The sequence below is a fragment of the Hydra viridissima genome, unplaced genomic scaffold, assembly GCF_058129835.1.
Source record: "Hydra viridissima isolate aposymbiotic clone 2 unplaced genomic scaffold, HvirCarnegie_v1 scaffold_2, whole genome shotgun sequence".
Classification (NCBI taxonomy): domain Eukaryota; kingdom Metazoa; phylum Cnidaria; class Hydrozoa; order Anthoathecata; family Hydridae; genus Hydra; species Hydra viridissima.
The window spans coordinates 4,647,174-4,669,056 of record NW_028324301.1 but is presented as its reverse complement, the minus strand read 5'-3'; the positions used below and the strand labels follow the sequence as shown (position 1 = coordinate 4,669,056).

The window sequence follows — 21,883 nt, the reverse complement described above, 5'->3', positions numbered from 1 at the left end:
ATTTAAAATAGAGCTGAAAGTTCTTGATTTATTATGACTAATCTTTACCTATTTAGACATTATAAAAGTATAAAACAAAGTCAATTTCTGTTATTTACCATTTCATTTCTAGATAGCAATATTCTAATTTTTTTCTTTTTATCTCATATGATTTAAAAACTTCTGTTTTTGTGATCGCATATAACAAAAGCAGAATATTAAATAAGACTTCTTACCGTATAGAAGAAGGAAGTTGCTTTTGATACCAACGATTAATATCAAACACACCAAGATGACAAGATAATGCGCCATCAGCAGTCGGAGCTTCCCACAAAACGTAGCATAATGATAAGTCTCCCTCTAATATGAATAGAATACTAATTATAAATAAAGAGTTTGTTAAGAATTGTAGCATTTATAGAAGTTTTTTTGCAAAGTATTTTTAGAAAGTTATAGAAATTTTTCTGCAAAGAATTTAAGAAATATTTCTCAAAGATTTATCAACATTTTAAAATATACTAATATACATTTTAATATATATTTTAACTTTTACATTTGTCTATTTTAAAATATTCTTAAATCAAAAATAAACAAACAACATTTATTATTTAGTATTAAGTACCAACTATAAGCATAACTATTAAATAAATCTACCAATAAGCAATTAGGCATCTTATGTGACATTTTCTAAATATCTTTAAAGATTTTTATATTTTACTAAATTTTTCTGCAAGAAATATTTATGTACCTTGGTTTTATTTTTTTATTAAATTCATTTAAAGTTTAAATAATTTTCTACAAACTTTTTGTAATTTTTTGACTTTTTGGTTTTTTGATTTCATTATGCAAGCTAATAATTATAATCTTACCTAGAGATTTTAATGTAATTATACGACTTCCTGGTGTCCGGGAGTCAACAAGATGATGAACATCTGATGTCAACTTGTGTTCAAATCGAGTCATCACACACTCAAGATTCTAAATAAGTATATTATAAATAATTGTAAATTAAATTGCATTTATAACTAAATATATACCACCCTGCTACCAATACAAAAGAAAGTCAATAAAACAAATAAAATTTAATTGCTTCACAATAAAAAAAACTTATTTCAAACAAATTTTTCCATTTCTAAAATATTAATATTGTAAAATTGATATTATATATTAGCATAAAACTGCACAAGCTCACATAGAAATTTTTGCCAATAAGCAATACTGCTTAGTATCATTGTTAATCGTTTTCCACGTATCTTAATTCTGTAAATTATACTTCATATAATTTACAGGATTAAGATACGTGGAAAATCAGATTTACATCTTAATTAGATATACATAAAAATATTTGTTTCTTAAAAACTGAGTGTTAACCATTAAACATCATTTAAATAAAGCCTAAATAAAGCTCAATATCTAAAATAAAAGCTAAAAAGTACCTTATAGATAACTCCATAGTTTTTTTTTGTTTCCTTTTTTTCATAGAGCATTTGAAATAGTTCCAGAGATGTGGGTGATGTGATGCTTATTGAAAAATTTTAAATTGTATATTTTAAGAAAAATATAAAGTAAGAACTAAATAAAAGCTATCATTTTTATTTCAATAATCATTTTCATTTCATTTTTGACAAATCAAGAAAAGCTGAACAAAAATTTAAATGTATTTTGTAAAAATTAACAAATTTTTGTTGCATGTTACAAAATACATTTAAATTCAAAACTCCTAAAAAGACTTAAACCTTATTTGTGATTGAACTGGACTTCTACCAACCCATAAATAAAAACAATGTCTCGGGTCATCGTCTGGCTCCTTAAATATAAAAACAAAATTAGCAACAACAACAACAAAAAAAAAAAATTTGGAAAAATGTAAAACTGAATGAAAAATCATTAAGAAAACTTAAAAAAACAAACAACCTGTGTAACAAGATGAGTAACAGGTGACAAATTTAATCCAATATCACTGCTGAACCTGAAAAGTATAAAACAAGTTTATTTTTGGGTAATACTTAAATTATGCCATGACATGATGTAGTATGCTATAATATAGAATATCTTCCTTAATTTGAAAATACATCTAAGATGAAAAAATATATTAAACTTTATATTTACTACTTATTGGGAATTTTTCTTCTGATTTAAAATAAAGGACACTATTTGTATAACATAAGTTTATCAAACATCATAACATTCAGATCATTCCAAAAGTGTACAGCTTTAAAATTTTTTTATAAATCAATTTCTCCTTTTCAAATATTTTAAACATTTAAAACAAAAAAAACAAAAAAAAAAACTAACAGCAGTTGTAAATGTTCCAATGACCAAACTTGAAAACAGCCAAAGCTAAACCCAACAATTAACTGTATCCCTTGTTTTACAAACTCTAAGGCAGTCACTCCAGAGTCCTCTAAAAGAATCCAAAAAATGCTCACTGTTACAATGCTCAAGAAGTAACTATTCAATATAATAGTAGTAAATAACTATAACAAACCTGATGAGATAACTTTAAGTATTTTTCCAGATGGTGATACATATTTAAAGGTTTTATGAGAACACATGGAAGCTAAAGAAAATACAAACTATGAATTACAAAATAAAATAAATGAATCATATGTAGAAATGATAAAAAACAAATAGATTTCAGTTTTTAAATAAAATTAACTGCAATAGTAATAGTTTAAAATTATAATTTTATTTAAAGTTATTATCACCTGCTGTTTATTAGAATTCAAATTTTCATAATGGATATTTTAATCCAGAAACATGAAAATATTAAAATATAAAAACTTTTTTAGAGTATAGAAACTCTTTTAGACTAAAATGCTTACATTAATTTACTCATCTTCAAAACTTTGCCACAATTACAAAAACATTTTTGCAATTAACAATTCAGAGATTGATTGGGACAAAGAACATATATTTAAGAAAAGAGTTATTAGATATTATTACTGACAATAAAGTTGTTAATTTCTAACCTGCCAAATCTATAGCACAATGTTTTTCTGCAACTCTTGCTTTATCTCGAAGCTGAACAATATTACCAATCTCAGCAGGATCAATAACTAGTATTGAGCTTGGGGCTGCAATGGAAAACATTTCTGCTGTTTCATCTGACCGCAAATCAGTTAAATATAAATGGCCATCAACTGTTCCAACAGCAGCTGCACCAAAAAAACACTTTAGTGAAACACTAGTAAAAAAAAAAAAACTATTTTAGATCTTTTTGTTGTTGATGTTTATTCATTGGTTTTATTTTAATATATGATGTCATTTAAAATATATAGATGCATTGAAGTTTTTAGAAACATCTTTTCAAATACCCCTGAGAATAGTTTAATGTGATTTATAGATTAAAAAAACCCAATCAACTATTATACTACAAAACTTTATATATATATATATATATATATATATATATATATATATATATATATATATATATATATATATATATATATATATATATATATATATATATATCTTTATAGGTAGTTTATGTTGAAAAGATAAATTATTTGACCAAATTGCATGTTTTTCCATGTGCTAGTAATTAGTGTAAAATGAAAAAATAAAACCACAAAACCAATTGTTTCTAACCTGGGTTAAGAATTTTTTTATTCTATCAAGCTTGCTAACAACTTACTAGCTTCTATTTCTTTAAATTAATATTTTAAAATTAATATACATTTAGCTAATCAGATTAGGGAAATGTCAAAAAAGAACCTTTGTAACATCTCATTATTTAAAATAGTTACCTTAAAAAAGATATATCTCCAAAAACACCTCCACCTTCTTTAATAACACAAACTGATGATGGTGAAGATGGGATTGATATGGCTGTTGTGACTCGAGATACACCAGGATCATAAACACACAATATTCCTGAAGAGTTGGACTGACATTTAAGACCAACAAGTAATTTGTTTTGATAAAAAGAGAAGCAAGTTATAGTTCTTTGGCAGTTTAGGGAATTAAAATTGCAAGCTGATATTCTTTTCCCAGATGGCAGATTGATTATTTCTAATAATCCTCCTTTAGCTAAGTAAACAAACTTTCCTGACTCAGAAATAAGCGCAGTACAATAATTCTCGTTTTGCTCAATCGGTGTAATGTTGTCCATACATTCTTGTGTTGCCAAAGAGAAGGATATAACTTCAGAGCTTTTAACTGGCTGTAACTCTCTCATGTTTTCTATGTTTACAAAAAGTAACTATCCATGCAATATTTTAACCTAAAAACCTACCAAAAAAGAATTATAAAAATTTAAAAAAAAAGAGAGAACAAATTACAAAATATTCTAAGTATTCAGCTGTGTATTCTGGATCTGATTAGTATTAACTAACAAATTTATTTAATCTATGTCAAGTTAGATAGAATATATTCTGTTAGCCGTAGTGTAATGTCGGAACTTAAGATACTTAAAAATTATGCACCTTCAAATTAATCAAAATTCCGACACATTTAGGCTAACCCATTATAATGCATAGGTATCTAAGATGATATCGAACGTCAATTGCTGGTATGGGCTCATACTTGTGTATAAAACTTCAAAAAAGAGAAAATTGAAGAAACCGAGCCTTACGTAACCTCAAAAAGCTTAAGAAATACAGAGGATAAAGTAACGAGGGGTCCGTAATTTTGCTTCAAATTTTCATTGATTAAAAAGTAATTCTATTCTTAAGTATATGTAAGCATTTTCTTTAAATTTTAAAAATTTGTTAAAAACGTGTTTTTCTTTAAGAATTTGTTGACCAGCGACATCGTGTTTTTCGTCCGACAGGCTGGGCTTAAAATATAATTTTTTACACTCCAGACATTTTTAAAGTTCGATAAGAAATACTTCAAACTGTCTTTTTCTAGGTTTTAAAAATATATTAACTATAAAGAACTCTTTTTACAAAACTTTTGATATGTATTTAGACTTAAGTAGTTGCATATAATTTAACGTATACAACGCTTTAAAAAAAAAAACAGGCGCATTAAAGATTTTGTTGCTTAAAGCTTATTTAAAGTATTATAAAATAGAAACTAAATAAGATATTGAACTCTTTTTTTTTTTTATTTGTGAGAAAAATTTTTGTTAAACAAATCTTGCATTTGGATGAAATATTAAAGTATATTATTGTTTATAAAAGCGTTATTAAACATAATAACAAAATTATCGATAAAAAAAACTACGATATATCAAAATCGGTACAACAAAAATAAACATCTAAATTAGTATATTTAAAACACCCCCCAATGTGCTTTTTGCAAGATACATACCTTTTTTGCATCGATTTAACAAATTTGTTGCACATTTTGGTTGGAACTCTTCCCAAACGGTATCTAGTTCTTGCCTTAGGCTATTTATGGACCTTATTCGGACCTTGAATGAGTATTTGCCCATCCAAACCCAAATAGATTTGATTGGATTGAAATCTGGCAATCTAGCTGGCCGGGGTAATAAATCTGCTTTGTTTTCTTTCATCCATGTTTTGACTTTATAGATGTGTTGGTTGATACGGCCTGAATAAATGCTACACATTGGTGTAACAAAGCGATTGCAACCTTTGTTGCACATTGGTGAAACAAAGGTATAGGTACATACTTTTTAAATTTAAATGTTCTAAGAAGAACTTTGCTTTTTTTATTCATTACTTTAAAGTTTTTTTCATCAGTGATAACTACTTGCTTCCACTTTTCCAAAGACCACCCACTTTTTACATCACCTTAATCTTGTAGCCGATCTCTAATTGTTTTTCATAAATAAAAAGTTTCAATTTGTACTTGAAGAAAGACATTTTTCACAGTTTTCGTTAAATATGCCGGTAAGTTCACAATAACCAAACCTAGGAATGGTTCTTGACCATTATGACAATAACTAAAAAACTCAAAATTTAAAATTTACTAAAAGTTATGGTTTTATTAGTAGAGAAAATGATATGGTAATATAAAATACATACAAGAGGTAAAATGGAATACTATCTATTTAATAAAATCGTAAAAAAAAATTTTCCAGCATTAATACATAATCCATGTTCCCAATGGTCACATCTTAGGGCCAATATTCCTTTGAATTTATTTTGTGAGTGATAAATCACAGAAATTCTCAAAAATGATATACAGTTAATTATAACGAAAACACCATCTGTTGGTCAAATTTAAAATCAAAACAAATGCAAATGAATTTCTGTTTTTTAAAGGTATTTCTCATTGTAACGCTATTGATTTGGTATTTCATTGCAAATTTCATATCTAGCTCTCATTTTAAAAATCTCAAACTCCATATAAAGCTGTCTTCTTGAATTGTGGTTACTAGCTAAAATAGAATATCTTAGCATAGGGTAAAACAACCAGTGTTCGTTATGCGACCTACTCTTCGCCACTTGGTCACTAAAAAACAAGCAGAGCAAAAACTAATAGCTGGAAAGTTCAGAAATCGTATCTAAAAAAAGCTTTGATGCAACTGAAGGAAACTATTAAAAATTTGATAATAAAGGCACAGAATTTTTTGGAAAAAAAACTGTCCTAAAAAGTCCTTAATACTTAATGACAAATTTCAGAAAAACTTTTGGATAATCACTCAAAAAAAATGTTGATTATAATCTATTTTTTATCTTTTTCAGGGTGTTATTAGGATGCAGGAATATCTTATAAACAGAATTAGTATATGAATTTGAAAAGGTGGCTTGGGGTGGTGGTGGTGGCGAATTCTGGAAGCAATATATCACCCTTGCTAGTAATCGCCATCAAAAACTTTTTTTAAAAATGACTTTTGTCCTTATAACAAAATATAAACTCTGGCATATTGGTCAATACGCGTATGGCTCAAATTTATTTAAAAATAGCCATGTAATAAGCAGTTAAGTCTTTGCCAGTCTTAACCACTCCCACTTGCTAATAGTCGCCACCGTTGATAATTGCCATTTTAACTTTTTATAAATAATTATACAACACCGTTTTTTTGTTTTAAGATTAATTAAAGAAAAAGTTAAAGAAAAAGTTAAAGAAAAAATTAAAGAAAAAATTAAAGAAAAAATTAAAGAAAAAATTAAAGAAAAAGTTAAAGAAAAAGTTAAAGAAAAAATTAAAGAAAAAATTAAAGAAAAAATTAAAGAAAAAATTAAAGAAAAAGTTAAAGAAAAAGTTAAAGAAAAAATTAAAGAAAAAATTAAAGAAAAAATTAAAGAAAAAGTTAAAGAAAAAATTAAAGAAAAAATTAAAGAAAAAGTTAAAGAAAAAGTTAAAGAAAAAATTAAAGAAAAAGTTAAAGAAAAAATTAAAGAAAAAATTAAAGAAAAAGTTAAAGAAAAAATTAAAGAAAAAATTAAAGAAAAAATTAAAGAAAAAGTTAAAGAAAAAATTAAAGAAAAAGTTAAAGCATATAATTGAATAATTAGGCTACATTTTTAAGCAAAATCATTAAATAGAAGTCGCCGCTGTATAGAAACTTTTATTTTATTTTTTGGTTAATAATATTATACATTAGGATGTCCCAAAACTTCAAAAATATTTGAATTTCAAATTACTTTTAGTTTTTTCCTATTCTCCTTTACCCTAGAAGTCCAAAAATCACAAAAAAATGTTTATATCTGCATTAAAACAGATAGATGTAAATTTTGGTTTTTGACAGAAATCGAGCAAATATTATATAGTGGAATAAAATATTTATTTAACAAGTAATTCGTACAGTTTTAAGTTGTTTCTTTGTCATCTTCTTTGTGAGCTTTTTTCTGTTGTCTCTTGCAACTACCATTACATTTTGCTTCATTTTCTCAGATTTGTGTGAGTTTACAAAATCTTGAATTAACCGAATATTTCGCTCTGCACAATCATTGACGCACATACTGTTTTTCGCAAATGAAATGAAACTTTCAAGACTAAGTGTGTTTTGGTCCACAAACCAACTCTCCACTTCAGTGTTGTCTTTGTCTGCAACCTTCAATAGAACCCAACTCTGAGGCCCAACAAGATCAAACAGCTCAGTTGATTCTTGTATTGTTGGAAGTAGGGATTTGCCGACCTTGAACTTTTTTGGCACATCAAACTCCAACAGTCTATTCAACATCTTTACCTTTACTTCATGGTCTAAATTAGCACCAGCAAGAGCCAATAAAGCCAGCTCCTCAGTAAGATACCATCTGTGTCTTTGCATACTTTTGAGTAGAGCATATCCCAGCTCTGGATATTGCTCTTTAATATGAAACACTTCTTTAAAAGCATTAAGATCATTGTTTGGAGCATTGTTAGTAAGATATGCTTTCAAAGACCATGGAGTATAGCAAATTTCAACAAAGAAAGAAGCAGTTTCCACCATGGTTTTCTCTTCTTCATTCATGACTTTAGATATCTTGCCATCCTTTTTGCAGTCTTGTGTACAAACCTCTTCTTGGACCCTTTGTTTTTTCACCTTTCAAAGCCTCCATGAAGTGTGAAATTCGGACTTCCAATATATACCTCCTGAACATAAACCATAAAAGTGGAACATCTAGACTGGAGGCAAGAATAGTAACAGCTCCAGAAAATATCCCAGATGGTGTAGTGTCACAACATTTAACAAAAACTTGATCTGTAATACCAAAGTATCCAAGCATGTTAAGGATAACTTCAACTTGATCACAACCTTTGGAGCTCTTGGCTTGAACCACTCCCAAGAATATGTCATCTGTATCTTCTATGTCTGGGGAAGTGACACTTACAGGTATTCTTTCAACTGTGAAAGTTATGTTCAGTTGTTCTTCTATCTGCTTCAATTGTTTTCCATCAAAATGAGTTTAAAGTCTCTTTCCTTTCAATGCTTTAAAAATGTCCTGCCTTATCTGATCACCTAGCCCTTCAATTTGTTCAAACCCTTTTCTATGGACTGTGCTTCTTGATAAGTTGATTTCATCCAGATTCACATAACCTTCTTTACATATAGCTGCTACTATTGAAGTTTGAGGTCTTATGCCAACATATCTTGCAGCAGCTGCAGTTGTGCATTCTATCAATTCTTTAGGACTGATATGTATGAAAACCTTCGGTTTAGATTTATGTCGGATATTTTCCTTATCAGAATCTTCTTCTGAGTATGGTTCATTATCAGATTCAGGGTCAGAATTTTCATACTCAAAGGAATTTTTCTGCGTAAAATTAAATTTTCTGTTTAAACTGCGTAATTTTCGCATCTTTTTATACTTCTTATCTAGCTTTAGAATCTTTTCTCTTACAGAAGCTCCCTTCAATATGAAATCACCAAAACCAGCTTTTTTCCAGATATCTATTACAGATGAAGAATTGCATCTTTTACTTGTTGTAGAACAAGGTACATCTCTACAAAGTAAATTAAACCCTAAATGAGCTTGTGGACATGCAACCAGTTGCTTGGTTGGTTTGAATCTTGCAGATCTAAAATAAACAAAAAGCATGAGCTAGATTTTAAAAAGGCAAACATGAGGAAATTCAATTCTTTTGTTATTCTGTCACCTTGTTGATCGGACACACTCTGATGTCTCAACCCACTGCCAACGCTTGGAAGTTGATTCTGTGGAAGCTCATTCAGTGGGTATTTAAGAAGGTAAATCAGCCTACTTGGGTTTGTCTGTATAGAATTCTTCCTCTTTTCTCCACTTGCTTTTCTTTTACACTTAGTTCTTCCCATTTTATCAAAATCGTATTTAATAATACTTAAGCTAATACAAATTAAATGAGGTTAGTAAACATTATTTCACAGTGATGAAATTTGAAAAGAATATAACACAAATCTTAAACAAAAAACTTTAAGAACAAATACAGCTCTAATTTGAAATCTCAGCGTGCACCAGACTGGATATTGCAAACTGCATACACTCGTACTGTAAACTGCGTACACTTGTACCATAAATTGTGTACACTTGTATGTGTTGTGTATACAGTAAAAACTGAATGCCTACTCCAATAAGCACAAGAAAATATTAAATGTATTGATCACAAGCTTTCTTACTAGGAGTAATATGCATATTGTAACAGCAATCGGAATTTTACCAATATTTTTTAAATTTTTCAATTTTTACATCTATCACTTTTACAAATGTAAAATTAAAATTTTTAGAATCAAAACATCAAGTAGAATGGGAAAAAACACCAAGTAAAAGTTTTTTTGAAATTTTGGGACACCCTATCATACATGTTTGGTTTCAATTTCACATATAATACTTGGTAGCTACTAACCACATCTAGAATGGTTACTAGAGATGGATATAGAGAAGAAGATATAGCGTAGGCTGTTGCTGATGTAAAGAGGTAAGCTTAAATTATATATGCGTCACGGAATGTCACTACTCATCAACCTTTCACTATCTAATAACCTTTGCTTTATGTTCTTACTGCCTAGGAAGCTGCATATTTTATTTATTTTCTTTTAGCGGTTGAAGAAGCGAAACTGGTGCATAAAAGAATTATGGCATTTTTAGAACAACCCCCTTAAAACTATTCCACACAATCCTCATACCTTCGCTTAACCTCCTAAAACCTTCTACATAACCTTAGAGTCCATACCTCCATAACCCATCTTAAAGTACAAAACAAAACCAAAAAAATGCCGCCCTCACAGTTCGAAAAACTAATTCCAATTGAGCATCAATTTGTTATTCGTGTGAAATGCATTTATCAGTTCAAGAAGTACTTTTTGAGAAGCCTTCTCAAAATTCACACACCGGAAAAAACAATCAATGGTGATGAAGGTTGCCGAGAAGATTCTGAATCATACCTTATTCAAGAAGTATATGGCTTTGAATATTTGTAGACAAAAATGCACCTTAACTCAAAAGAAAATCTATAAAGCAGCAGGATAGAGAGCTGAGATTTTCAACTTTTGTTCAACAGCTGTCGAATTTGAGCGAGTCTTTCCTGCTGCAGGGTTATTGACAAAAATTTGATTCCGAATGAGTGATAAGGTACTTGATACATTTTATTTCCTTAAAATTTTTTTATTCAAAAGTAAATCATGAAATTAATCTTACTGTATTATTTCTATTCGTTATATAATATTCTGGGAGCTTATTCACCAAACTTTTTTTTTTTGCGTAAATTTGGCGTAAGTTTGGCGTAAGTTTGGCGTAAGTTTGGGGTAAGTTTGGCTTAAGTTTGGCATATGTTCGAAACTGTGAAAGCCGCATTCACGAAACTTGCGCAGTAGCGTTTCAAAAAAAATTTCTTAAGTTTTTGCGTAATTTCAGCCCTAAACTATCGGTATTTACCAAACTGAAATGGCATTCATTAAACTTTTTAAAAACTCGCTCAGCTCAATTTAAGCAAGAAAAGTTACGTTTACTATGAGCTGCCTTAACTTTTTGGCCTAAAAAATCACTAAATAAGAAGAATGGAGTTATATTATTATGATGCATATGTAGTTCTATTGTCAGATTGATATATTATTAAGGATCTTAACATATATAAACTTTGTATATTGTAATAAGGTTAACAATAATCATTGATATTGATAAAAAATAACTGCATCATAATAACATAACATCTTATACAGAGGATCCAAAATCGAGAAAAACCGGAGTCGAGAAAAATCGAGAAAAAACTCCGTCGGAGTCGAGAAAAATCGGAGCTTCGATAAAACTTTGTTATAAATTAAAAAAATAAACTATCTACTTGATAATTAAACATTGTTCTTACATTTAATTTTTTTATTTTTATATATTTCGATTTATAATTTATAATAAATTTTTAAAAAAATTATATTTTTATATTCCTTAGTACTTAAATATTTTTCTTATCGCAATCTTTTAACGAACAAGTTTTATCTAATAAATGGCTTTCTAACCAGCATCGGTTAGGAAGAAGGCGTGAACTTTCAGTTAAATGCCCTTCCGCAGTGCTCTGTAATAAAGACTTCTTGGGGTACCTATAGTAAAAACTAAAAAAAGAATATTAAAAAAGTATTTATTCTGAAGATCTTTTAAAATAATATTTTAAAAAGATGAAAACATTTATCATTTCATCAGAAAGTGAACTACGAAACTTTGTGACAAATCTGGAAGACGAGGAGAAAACTCTTTCTACTTCCGAGGAAGTTGCTTGAATTCTGTGGATGGCTAGTTCAAATTTCAAAACTGCTTCTGATTTCACACCAGTTACTTCGTATTCTTTTAACTGATCGGTGAAGGTCTTGACTTTTTTTTGTAAAGGTAAACTACTAAATAGTTAAAATACATTAACTAATATCACACACGCATCATATTTTAAAAGTTACTGTTTACAATATCTTTGCTTAAAAATTAAAAAATTCTTAATTTTTGACAAAAAAAAAAAAAATTTTATTATGCATTACATTTTATTATACCGCAACTGATTTTAGTGGATTAAAAACTTCTATTATTAAAAAGATACTATTATAATCAAAAGAGTTTCTGAAATAGTACAATGGAAAAGTACGAGTATGTTCTATTATATGGTTTGGAATAGAATAGGCTTTTTTTTGAGGTTTTTTCCACCACCACCACCTGTCCCACTGTGCATCAGTGGCGTTGCGTGAGAAAATTCCAGGGGGGGAGAGACCTTATTTTTCCCAACTGCTTAACATAGTTTTCACAACTGTTTTTTATAATTTAAGAATTCAAAAAATCAATTTTTGTCCTATTTACAAAATCTACTGATTGTTATACTACATTGCACTCACTTTCATGAATTGTCAATTATCAGTATTTATTGACTTCTTTTAACAAAACATAGCTTCCTTTACATTTATACAAAATATTCAATTCAAAAAACGTCTAAAGGTTTTACCCATTCATAGTGAAACTGTATCAGTCCAAAAAAATGTTACAATTTACAAATCCAATAAACTTTACAAACCATTTTGGCAGCATATATAGCAGTTTAAAATTTTACGGAAATGAATTAGTACAAAGGAATATGGAAAATATTATTTTATTTCAAAACTTATACACACAATATTTTATCATCACTATCATTTTTTGCCTACTGTTTGATTTTAATATGACGTTTCTTCAATTGAACCCATCGTTTAACAAGATGTTCGGGGTTAACTACTTTACAAAGTTCTTTTTCGCACTTTAGTAGCATGAGGCTATCCAATCTCTCGTCACTCATTGTTGTTCTCAGATGTGATTTTACAATCTTGAGTTGACTGAATGAACGCTCATTTGATGCTACACCATAAGCAGCTGTGATTACAAAAATGCATAATTTATGGGCTTGTTTCAGTATATCCTTTAACTTCACAACATGGTACAAAATGTCTTGCAGCGTCTTAGCTGGTGTTCTTGATGACTTAAAATCTTCATGACCTTCTTCTAAACAGATATCTATCAAAATTTCCATCTGGCTTTTCAGCACATGAACGTCTGGAATATGATCCTTGTATCCAGGAGGAAAAAGTTTGTTTGCTTTTGTTAAGTTTTCAATACTCAAATTATCCTTATTTAAAGGAAAACTAAAAATTTTGGTGATAGGGGCAAATATTTCCTTTAATGCTGCCGAGTTTTCTGTTAAACCCATGGCTAGAGAGTCTATGACCTCTTTGAATTCTTTCCGGTAAAAAGCTTTCATCTCCATTGCTATTAATCTATGGTGTCGTTCGTAATCATTTTCTGCATCAATGTGTAATTTCCTAGAAAATATTACTGCACTTTCAATCAAATTATTCATAGCATCTGTATCGTTACTGATATTTTGTATGTTCTTGGCAGTACTTTCAATTACATTTATACTGTCGATAACATTGAAGTTTGGACTTTCTAAGATTTCTGTTAATATTTTTATCTTCTCAATGATATTCTTCATGAAGAAAAGAGTAATAATGAAATCAAAAGTTGTTACTTTTTTCAGAAGTCCCATTGCCTTAGTTCTTGTGTTAGTATCAAAAATCTTATTATTTGAGATGCTCTGAAGAAGATCAACAACCTTCTCTAAACACTGATTTAAAGCCTTAACAGATTTTGCTCGTGCGGTCCATCTTGTTCTAGACAGGTTTACAAGCTGTAGTGCACTGTCAATGTCTTCCAGTTTTTCTTTTAAATGACTAAATCTTTTTGTGCTTGATGTGAAGAAAACATGCAACTGTTCGAGAACATTAAACAATTCTCGTATTAAAGTATTAACATTGCATGCATGTTCAAGAGCAGTGTTTGTTCTGTGGTCTTGACAAGGTATGTAGGGTACATTATGGCCAACTTCTTCTGTTATATACTTTTGTACTCCTTTAAATTGTCCAGACATTGAACTCGCGTAATCATACGACTGAAAAGCCATCTTTGATGTGTCAATGCCTTCTTTATGTAAAGAAGATAAAATTAGCTCAGCCATCCCTTTTCCAGTCTTATCAGTGCATTCAACGGATTTTAAAAGCCTTTCCCGAATCTCACCGTTTTCACTGGCTGTTCTCACAACTATACTCATTATGTCCTTATGTGACATATCGGGAGTAGTGTCGGCCATCACGGAAAAAAAATTGGAGCTATTAATTTCTTCTATGATCTTTCCCTTTAATTCAGTTGCAATTAAACTAATCATTTCATTTTGAGACGATGGACTTGTGTATGTAACTCTATATGGACGAAGGGCTCTATCTTCAATCCAGGCTTTTAGTGTGGGATTGTGGCGAGAGATAAGATTCACTACTGCAACAAAGTTACCTTGATTAGCACTGTCCGATTCCCTAAACGCTAGCCCTTGGCTTCCTAAAGTCTTGCATGTATCAATAAGAATTTCAACAGTTTTTCTATTCTGTACCTCTATTTTTTGCTCTTCTATAAGAGCAAGTCTATTGGATTTATCAATAAGGTGATCTATATGACCTTTTTTCATAAGAAAGTGACAATATTCACTTAATGCAACTTTATGTGCTTGAGAGGTAAAGTGTGCCTGAAGCTTTCCAAGTTTTGCTTTCCCATAGCTTTTCATCTTGGACCAAGATCTTACCCCAACATTTATCCAAGCATCTTCAGTTTTTCCCTTCTTTCCAAATACCTTAGGGAAAAGCCGGCAGACAAAACAAAATGTGGCATCCTTCTGGGTACTGTATTCTAAATGTTCAAACTCTTTGTACCACTGGGGATTAAATCTATTTTTACCGTCACTTAGGAAACTAGCAAGTTTTGGTTGGTGTGGTCCTAACTGGATTAAATACGATTTTTGATTATCTGTAATTGTATGTGGACGTAATCCTGGGTCATGGCTTATCAATGCTGATGAATCTGATTTGTCAATTATAATACTTTGAGCTTTGATATCGAGTTTTCTTAAAAAAGCATTTCCCATTTTCAAAACATTTTTTGACATTTCCACCACAGAACTTGTTGCATTTACAATTTCAATCGCAGCGAATTTTTCATTTACTAATTCTTCTTTACAGTATTTTTTATAAATGTCATTACAATCTTTAAGATTATCTATTAAAACACCCAAATTCCCCATGAGCAAAGTCCAACTTGTTGTTTCACTGCTTACTTCAGAAGTATCCAAGTTAATAATATTCATGTCATCCTTTTCATCTCGGTCAGGAAACTGTTTTAAATGATCTGATTTAGAATTTAGTTCTGTAAGTTTCTCTGCTTGTTCCTGGACTACAACATAACCCAAGTTTTCCCCTTTTGCATCATTATCTTGAATTTTTGAACTTGCATCCTCTTCAAATTTTTTATCAGAAGATGTTGATTCTTCTTCTATGGATATACTACATGTTGAAGTCGATGTTTCAATTATTATCAAGTCTAACTTTGTATGTTCACTACTTTGTATTTCATCATCCACTTCGACATCATCACCAGCATTCTGAGGTACCATTTTTCGTTTTTTTGAAGCTAAGGAGGCTAGAAAAGGATTCTCTGGGGCTCCCACTGTTTGTATATGAACCTTGTAATTTATATCTTTTGCTTTTCATAGTTAGTGCTGGAAAACAAATGCAGATACTATAATTTACCGTAATTTTTTACTGATTTAATGTTTATAAAAGTTATCACTCTTAATAAGTGTGATAACTTTTATAAACATTAAATAAGACAAATGTTGAAATCAATTCATGGAAATAAATATTCACGTTTCAAAGTAGAAAGTATGAAAAAAAAAAGAATAACTGCTTTTAGTCAAACATACAGCATAAACTTTCAGCTGCCATTTTTATTGTTGATAACAAAAAAAAAGTAGCGCGAAAAAAAAAACAACGCGGAAATCAAAAGGGCTCTTCTTTATGACTCCACAATTTATTTCGTCTTGTGGAAAACAGCCATAAGTCGTTTAATAAACGTAAAGTTTATTTGTCCAAGTCAAAAAAGAATTAGATGGATGATGGATTTTTGCAAACATTTTAATTTTATTTAACTAGAAAGTATTTTTTGATTTTATCACCTATTTCCCAACTGTCCCAACTCTCGGCAAGGAAATTCCCAACTTTTCTCTTTTTTAGATTCTGGGAGGGGGAGACTCCCCCCCCTACCCCCTCCAAGGCGACGCCCCTGCTGTGCATTACTAATTGCTTTGCGATGTAAATTTGTGTTGATATTGAACAAAAAGAACACTTACATTTTGAAAACAACATGAACTATTGTAAAAGCAGCGTAGAAATAAAATAAGAATTAAATTATTTTACGAGTAAAAATTGATATTTTCTAAAAACCTCGTCGAAGTTCCGTCGAGGTTTCTCGATTTCTCACGAACTCCGAAACTCCGAAAAACCGAGAAAAATCCGACGAGACGGAGTTCCGAATGGATCCATTGATCTTATAAAGATATAATATTATAATTATTGAATATATGAAGACTCCACGGGAAGAAACGGCAGGGTTACATTTTGAAAGTTTCGACTTTTTACACTTTCTAGCTTTACTTATCATAATAGCATATTTTGTATTTGAATTCAAATCAAATAAACGATTTGATGCATATTTAAAGTTTTTCTAAATTTTCCTAAAACTTCGAAACTTATAAAGGTTTAAAAGTTTAATAATGATTTATCTCAAAATGAAAAAATGTAACCCTGCCGTTTCTTCCAGTGGAGTCTTCATATGTTCTTCACAATTTTTTTGTAAAAAGATACGTGTCTTATTAAGTATCACGATCAAAGTTCATATCGTTGTTTTATCTTTTAATGACGAAAACTTGGTTTATTAAAAAAAAAAATCAACTCGGTTGTTATTTTGCGTAAGTTTTTGAGTAAGTTCAGCGCAACTCTAAATTAACGGATATGCTGCGAAATATTGGTGAATACTAAACAATGATATATATTAACTAGATATTTAACTCACGTTTCCGCAGTGAAGAAAAGTTTTTGTAAGCCCAGGTTTGTTTTTCCAGCCTGAAATGACTCAATCATAAATCAAAGCAAAGGAAATATGTATTATTGTCAGTTTAAATAAAACGGCAACCGGCATTAAAAACTTGCTTCACCATTTTATTTAAACTGACAATAATGCATATTTGCTTTGCTTTGATTTATGATTAAGTCATTTCATTAACTAGATGTCTAATTAGACATCTAGTTAATATATATCATTGATACCAAATAGTTGCATAAACGTATGGTTTCCGTGACTTTAGTTGAGCTGCGCAAGACTTTCGAATGTTTGGTGAATACGCGCCCTGGTCTTTTATTTATGGCGTTTTTTTGATTTATTTTCTTATAACGGTAAATTTTGATTTACTTTTTTTTTTCTTTTTTAATCGTTTTACCATGGACGTATAAAGGTGACTTTCCACTCATCCGTTTTTGCTACGAGAAAGGGAAAGGGATGAGAAAATTAATTACTTGAGCATGCGCAGTGATTAATTTTCAAAATTAAATTACAAACTGCGCACGCTCACGTGATTAATTTTCGCTTCCCTTTCCTTTTCCCGTAGCAACGGATGAGTGGAAACTCACCTTAAGAGATGGACGTGCAACTGATTGTTTTAAATAAAAGAGGCCGCAGAAATCAGCAAGCAATTCGAGTTTCCGACAAACGCTAAATTTTCCGCTGTCAACAAAAAATCTGTTAAAATGGCTGCCGACAGTTTTAAAACAGAAACTCTGATCACGTGGTATACGTTTAAACTTTTATAGCATTTGTTTAATAAGACTGTTCAGGATAAAGTAACTACTTCACGTGTTGACAAATTATTAAACAAATTACACCAAGGTAAAGGAAATTAGTTGTCGGCACGAACAGATTTTCATCATTTTTTCAAGATAAACATTTGTAAATTTGGGAACTTTTTTCGTGTAAGCAAAGTCTGTCAATGACAAAATAGAGCTGTTAGGCTAATTTTAAAATGACTAAAAAAAGTATAGCGAAATATAAAAAAGCTTAAACAAAATTTTTTGTCAAGATCTGGTTTCATTCAATTCCTTGATCCTTTATTCATCAGCCTTAATTTTGTGTATTTTTTTCGTATTTTCTACGATATGTCGCCATTGACTTTTTGCCTCGACTACTCTATAAGCTCCGTAAAATAAATTCCACTATATATTGTTTTTTAGTAGGTGTATTTTCTAATGGACCTATAATTCATTTGATAATGCGAAACCTTTTAAAAAGTTATTCAAATTTATAATTATCTTGCAAAATGCGGCCAGATATTTCATGTTTTCGTTTTTCATGTTTTTATTTCATTTGTCATAAAAAGCATATAATAACTCATTAGTTTTTTTCAAATAAATATAAAAATCCAATTAAAATTAAGACCCACATATTATCTTTACTGATTTAATTCATCATCTATTACATCTGAACAATAAGAAGTTATTAAGGTGGTATACCCCTCAGAAATATCAAATTTTTCAAAAAAATTTTTGTTGTTTTATTTAATCTAAAATTTATCATAGAATCATATTCTGAAAACCATTTTTTAAAATTCAGTATGTAACTTGAGGAAAACAAACTTTACTAAACCTTACTTTTTAAAGCGCCCTTGACAACCTCCATAGCAACGGTTAAATTTTTACTTGGCCAAGAAATTCTTCCCAAATATAACTTTTGATACTGAGAAAAAGCTTGTTGAAATGAGTTTATAATTTATTTCTATTTTCCATTAATCAAAACATCTGTAAGATTAAAAGCAATAACTGGATTTCTCATAAATTTCTTCCAGAAGTTTCTTTAAAACGAATTGCCATCTTAAAAGTTATATATATCTAGGTATCTGTTTATGTTTATATAATTTAAACCTTATACTTTTAATGGGTAGAGAACGTGTGAAATTTGCTACTCAATACAAAAAGAAAAAAAGATTTCATGGAAATCAATATACTTTAAATAAAAAAAATTCAGCAAATACTAGTCTTCTACTAACAGATTCACAGAGCTCAATAAATGTATCTAATTCGAAGGTAAACCCTATTAATACTTTTGCAAGTTCTAATAAAAAAAACATATGTGGATACAGAATTATTGATAGCACTTTATTAGCCATTGTTGTTCAGTTGTTATGTTGTCCAGAATGTAAAACTTGTCGACTTAATTTAGCTGAAAATGCAAAAAAAAAATTTGGACTTTCCAGCTCATTGATTATATTTTGTAAATGTGGATTCAATCATGAATTTTTTACATCCAAGAAGTGTGGTTCTGGAAGTTGTAGAGCCTTTGATATTAACCAAAGGTCAGTTTATGCAATGCGTTCATGTGGACAAGGCCATACTGGCCTTAAAAGATTCTGTTATCTTATGGATCTTCCACCGCCAATGACTAAAAACACTTACATTAAAATTGTTCGAAAAATTGCTATTGAAGTTGAAGCAATTGCAGTAGAAACCATGTCTGATGCTGCACTTGAAATTATAAAAGCATCCCAACATACTACTGATGAATTCAATTTAATAAATACCAGTGTTTCTTGTGATGGTACTTGGCAACGTCGAGGTTTTTCCTCATACAACGGTGTTTATACTGCAATATCAATGATTACAGGAAAAGTTTTGGATTGTGAAGTATTATCCAAATATTGCAAACAATGTTTTTTAATTCTAAAGAAAAAAAATACAGACCCTGATGCATATAAAATGCTAAAAAATACTCATTTTTGTAACCTCAACTATACTGGCCCATCCACCGGTATGGAGGTCGCTGGAGCAAAATCAATTTTTGAACGATCTATTGAAAAATATAAACTTCGCTATACTGAATTTTGTGGTGACGGAGATAGTAAGGCATTTTCATCTGTTGAAAGAGTGTATGGTGATACAATAGTTTCAAAATTAGAATGTGTTGGTCATATGCAAAAAAGAGTTGGCACACGATTAAGAAAATTGAAAAAGGAAAGGTGTCTAGGTGGTAAAGGAAGACTTACTGATGCAACAATTGACAGATTGCAAAACTATTATGGAATTGCAGTAAGAACCAAAAATCAGTCTGTTCATGAAATGCGCAGTGCTATACTTGCTTCATTGTTTCATGTTGCTTCCTCAAAAGAAAATAATTATCACACCTATTGTCCAAACGGTGAAAAAAGTTGGTGCCAGCACAATGTTGATCGAAAACATCCCAATCAACCTTCTCTCTATAAACCTGGCCCTGGTTTGCCACGTGATATTATTGAGTTACTAAAGCCAATTTATAAAGAACTTAGCTCTAATGAATTACTTGCAAAATGTATGCATGGAAAAACTCAGAACCAAAATGAGAGTCTTAACATGATGATATGGGAAAGAGTACCGAAAACTAAATTCTGTTCATTGTTACATTTGAAATTTGCAACATATGATGCTATTGCAAACTTTAATATTGGAAGAAAAGCATCAGTGATGACTTATGAAAAACTCAATATGATTCCAGGAACATTTATGATAGATGGCTGCAATAAAGAAAATAAAATACGCTTGTATCAATCGTCATACAAAAATAAATCCGATGTTAAGTTGCGTAGAAAAACAATCAGGGGCAATAAAAAGAACAAAAATGATAAGGAAAAGCAAAAACAAGGAACTCTTTATGCTGCTGGTAGCTTTTAAACATTTTGCTTTAAAATTTACAGACATTGTTTATTTTAAAAATATTTTTATGCATTTTTTTCTCTTTTTTAATTTTTAAAGTGTTTTTTTGCTAACTTCTATTTTTCAATCTCCCGTCACAGTTATTTGATTTTCTAGTAATCAGTTTTTAATCAAATTTTCAGCAATGATGTGTTTTTATATGATGTATGCAATCTGCCAAAAGTTAATTATAAAACATTTCAGGGTTTGAGATATTGCTGTTTCAGCACTAAAAATTGGCTTATTTAAAAATCTTCATAATCCGTGTAGTGCTACATGGAAACTAATAGTCAGATTTAAAAACTTTTGGCAGATTGCATAGATCAAACTGTTTTTTATCATTGGGCCAAGTTTTACTTTGAATACTCTATTAGAATCTGAGATATTTTTGACAGTGCGACGTGCATATTTTCCTATATCCGCCATTTTAGGTGATTGTCATGACAACATAACCACCTGTAATTTTATAAATCGATTTCATTTAATAAGATCTTTCATAGGCTTAATTTTAATTTTGAGTATAAGATTTCACTTCCAAGATAATTTTGAAGGGGGTATACCACCTTAAAAACCGCTTTCACACAATGTGGTTCACATAATTCGAGATAAGATTTCATAATAAAATATTTTGTACAACATAAACAAAGATGAATTGTGTTATATTTTTCATTAAAATATGTTATAGAAAATGATTTGGGACTCTGAACCATTATCCTTAGAAGCTATACCATGTGTTAATTTTATCCTGGACTTACAGAAGCAATATTATTGAAAAGAGAAGTAGTATTAGAGATAACGCAGAATAAGGAAGAGAGGATGCATGAGAATGTTTCTTAAAGAGAAGATGCATGAAAATGTATCTTAATACTTTTAAATGCTTGCTTTTGTTGTTATCCATAGATCTGTTCTTAATATACACTTTCATCATCATCATCATCATCATCATCATCATCATCATCATCATCATCATCATCATCATCATCATCATCATCATCA

The 21,883-nt window shown here is 29.8% G+C and overlaps 2 protein-coding genes across 4 annotated transcripts in view; both read right to left on the bottom strand.

The window, feature by feature from the left end:
- LOC145193828 (uncharacterized) overlaps positions 1-17,208 on the bottom strand; it is a 31,207-nt gene extending 13,999 nt beyond the window's left edge. The window contains exons 1-10 of one of the 3 annotated variants that reach the window (XM_090078621.1): positions 17,190-17,208; positions 3,732-4,167; positions 2,952-3,166; positions 2,468-2,539; positions 2,275-2,383; positions 1,894-1,948; positions 1,716-1,786; positions 1,416-1,500; positions 849-957; positions 216-339 (exon numbers count right to left, since the gene is read on the bottom strand). In XM_090078621.1, coding sequence (XP_089934747.1) covers positions 216-339; positions 849-957; positions 1,416-1,500; positions 1,716-1,786; positions 1,894-1,948; positions 2,275-2,383; positions 2,468-2,539; positions 2,952-3,166; positions 3,732-4,162 — 1,271 coding nt within the window. In that variant the 5' untranslated portion in view covers positions 4,163-4,167; positions 17,190-17,208. Of the gene's footprint in view, positions 1-215; positions 340-848; positions 958-1,415; positions 1,501-1,715; positions 1,787-1,893; positions 1,949-2,274; positions 2,384-2,467; positions 2,540-2,951; positions 3,167-3,731; positions 4,216-4,409; positions 4,585-17,189 lie in introns of those variants that run through there. The other 2 variants (XM_090078619.1, XM_090078620.1) reach the window with 2 other exon arrangements.
- LOC149891638 (zinc finger MYM-type protein 1-like) lies at positions 12,706-16,073 on the bottom strand. The gene has a single exon (XM_090078644.1). It carries the CDS (start codon positions 15,730-15,732, stop codon positions 12,907-12,909), a length of 2,826 nt encoding a protein of 941 aa, XP_089934770.1. The 5' UTR covers positions 15,733-16,073; the 3' UTR covers positions 12,706-12,906.
- Positions 17,209-21,883: the final 4,675 nt, after the last annotated feature.

Excerpts from the sequence above, each read along its gene's own strand:
- LOC149891638 (XM_090078644.1), bottom strand. The coding sequence starts at position 15,732 with ATGGTACCTCAGAATGCTGGTGATGATGTCGAAGTGGATGATGAAATA.